The 2,437-nt window shown below is 33.9% G+C and overlaps 1 protein-coding gene across 1 annotated transcript; it reads right to left on the reverse strand.

Annotated features, from left to right (window-relative positions):
- Positions 1 to 500: 500 nt before the first annotated feature.
- On the reverse strand, positions 501 to 2,040 carry LOC107806399 (aspartic proteinase CDR1-like). Its single transcript, XM_016630548.1, has one exon. It carries the CDS (start codon positions 2,013 to 2,015, stop codon positions 648 to 650), a length of 1,368 nt encoding a protein of 455 aa, XP_016486034.1. The 5' UTR covers positions 2,016 to 2,040; the 3' UTR covers positions 501 to 647.
- Positions 2,041 to 2,437: the final 397 nt, after the last annotated feature.

The raw sequence follows: 2,437 nt of genomic DNA on the forward strand, positions 1-2,437 counted from the left end.
AATAAACGCTATGATAATCATTTTACTAATAAACAACTATAATAAACGCTAATAATTAATCAACTAAGACACTTCGCTTCATAAAAATGAATTCCCAATTTTTACTTATTAAACTTTTTCGAAATGATCTAACTTTGCATATTAAGAAATATGCAATGGAGTATTTAATTTGTGAATAGTAAAACTTCATGCTATTGTCCTGAAGTTCAGAACGAAGTAGAGGTTAAACATCAAGAAAGTGGCCTGAAGTTCAATTGTAGCTCCTTTCTACTTATAGTCTAAATTTTGGAGATAGACCGGAATAATGTTTTGTATGTCTCCTTTTAAGATAATTGAATACTTGATTAATGTCATACTTTCTTTCTAATTACAACGGTATCATATAAGATGGTTAAATCATACTAATTTCTTTCTAACTTAATCACCTCATTTCTTTAAAAAGGTGGTAATAAACTTTCAAAAGATCGAATAAACAAATCAAAACCACTAAAACACCAAGATTAATAATAATTGTTCATTAAACACATAAAAAATCTCCATTGGTAAGCATCAGATCGAAGTAATTATATGTCAAGAACTGAATACATTTGAATTCATTATATATACTGTAACTTTCAACCCCATCTCCACAATATTAGCTAAACCCTTTAGTACTTAGTACAATCTGTAGGCTGGAAGGAGACTCTATTGGCCACAAGATCATATCCAATTAAGAAATTCGCCTGAGCCAAGTTTCCAAAAATAGCAACTTCCTCTACTGGCACTATTGTAAGACAAACAAAACCTTCCTCCACTTCTGCAAACGTGGTCGAAGGTGACAACTCTAAATCTGCATCTGTAAAATGTGCGACAATTTTGGGAGCATCGATAGTACCATTCTCAGACTCGTAACAGAGACCAAAAGTGCCCGAAGGGTCATCCCACCTAGTAGCATTGATCGAATCTACTAATGTTGATTCCAAACTCGAGTAAAATTCACTAGGCAACAACGTTAATGTTGTACCAGAATCAATTATAATGTTTCCTAGACCATCATCACCAGCAGCAGAAGAAGTAATATTAGGAGATTTGAAATCCACTATCTTATCTCCAACGCTAATACCTTTCAAATTTAGATAGTAGAACGTAGACGGTTCCTTTTTAATCAAGGGAGTTGAAATAACGTTAGGGCCAGACACGGTAGCACTATCACCAAAGTTGATGTGACTTGTGGCATTGGAAATAGATGATTGTAAAGGAATTGGGATTAAACAATAAGAGAATTTCCCTTTGATTTGTTTATCCAATTGGTTAATGATTGAGACTTCACCACCACCTAAGCCAACGATACCAGAAGTATAGTTATTGAATGTGCCACTATTGTCGTGACCACAACCAAACACAACATTAGGAATAGAAACATTATTTCCAGAAGTAGAAGGAAATGTAAATTTGTCAAAAGCAAGATCACCAATAGTTTGTGATTGGTCACCATAACTCATTTGATATTCACAAATATTTCCTCTCACACAAGAAGAAGTCCCTAGTGATGTACATTCTTCAGCGTTACACCCCACAGTTTTATAAGTAGAGCTTTGTTTGGAATCAAAAATAGGGGTTGTTTGTTGGAAACAATTAGCGCAAGGCATACATTGTGTCCATGTTAAATCACTACCAGTGTCAGCTATGGCTACAATTTCAACTGGTGGAGTTCCAATAGAGATTTTCATAAGGTATTCCCCTGGGATTGGTTCAATATCAGATTGGATTGTGTCATTAGCACTAGCAAAGGAACTTTTCTTGAAGAAAGATGCCCGTGAAAATGAGCGGTGGAAGGCGTTTCTAAGGCGCTTTGATGGAGTGTTTGATGGGTTGTAGAAAGGCGAAAGAGGAGAATCGCGGTGGATAAGATCAAGAGTGAAACCATTTTCACCACGATGGCTTATTATTTTGCGACAAGAAACCAAAGAAAGGTGAAAGAAAGCTAAAAAGACTAATGTAGAAAAGAGAGTAATAGCTTTAGTATTCATCTTCATGACTAATATGAGAGTTGATATGATATTCAAGAATGATGAGAAATGATGAAGAAAAGCTTGTGTTAATACCATTTTATAGGTGAAAATAAGAAAATAAGCGAATGGGAATGCATGTAAGAATTTGGAAAGTCAAAAGGAAATATGGGATTTAGGGGGAATGCATATTAACTTGGAAGAAATGGTAAAGACACCAAATACAAAGTAAGAAGTGAAACATTTCTTGAAAATTAAATACATGAAGAGTTTCATTTTTCATAGAAGAGACAAGAATTTTTTTTAAATGACTGTCCAAAATGATTCATTTAATATACTCTTTTTTCCCCATATTTCAATTTCACGCCTTTTAGATCATGCATTGATTTTCTAGGCAAGGATTGTTTTGCTTTCGTTAAGAAATATAACATGATAATCATTATGTCTAA

The sequence above is a fragment of the Nicotiana tabacum genome, chromosome 15, assembly GCF_000715075.1.
Source record: "Nicotiana tabacum cultivar K326 chromosome 15, ASM71507v2, whole genome shotgun sequence".
NCBI lineage: Eukaryota > Viridiplantae > Streptophyta > Magnoliopsida > Solanales > Solanaceae > Nicotiana > Nicotiana tabacum.

Bases quoted from the DNA above. Each gene is read 5' to 3' on its own strand.
- LOC107806399 (XM_016630548.1), bottom strand. From the start codon at position 2,015: ATGAAGATGAATACTAAAGCTATTACTCTCTTTTCTACATTAGTCTTT.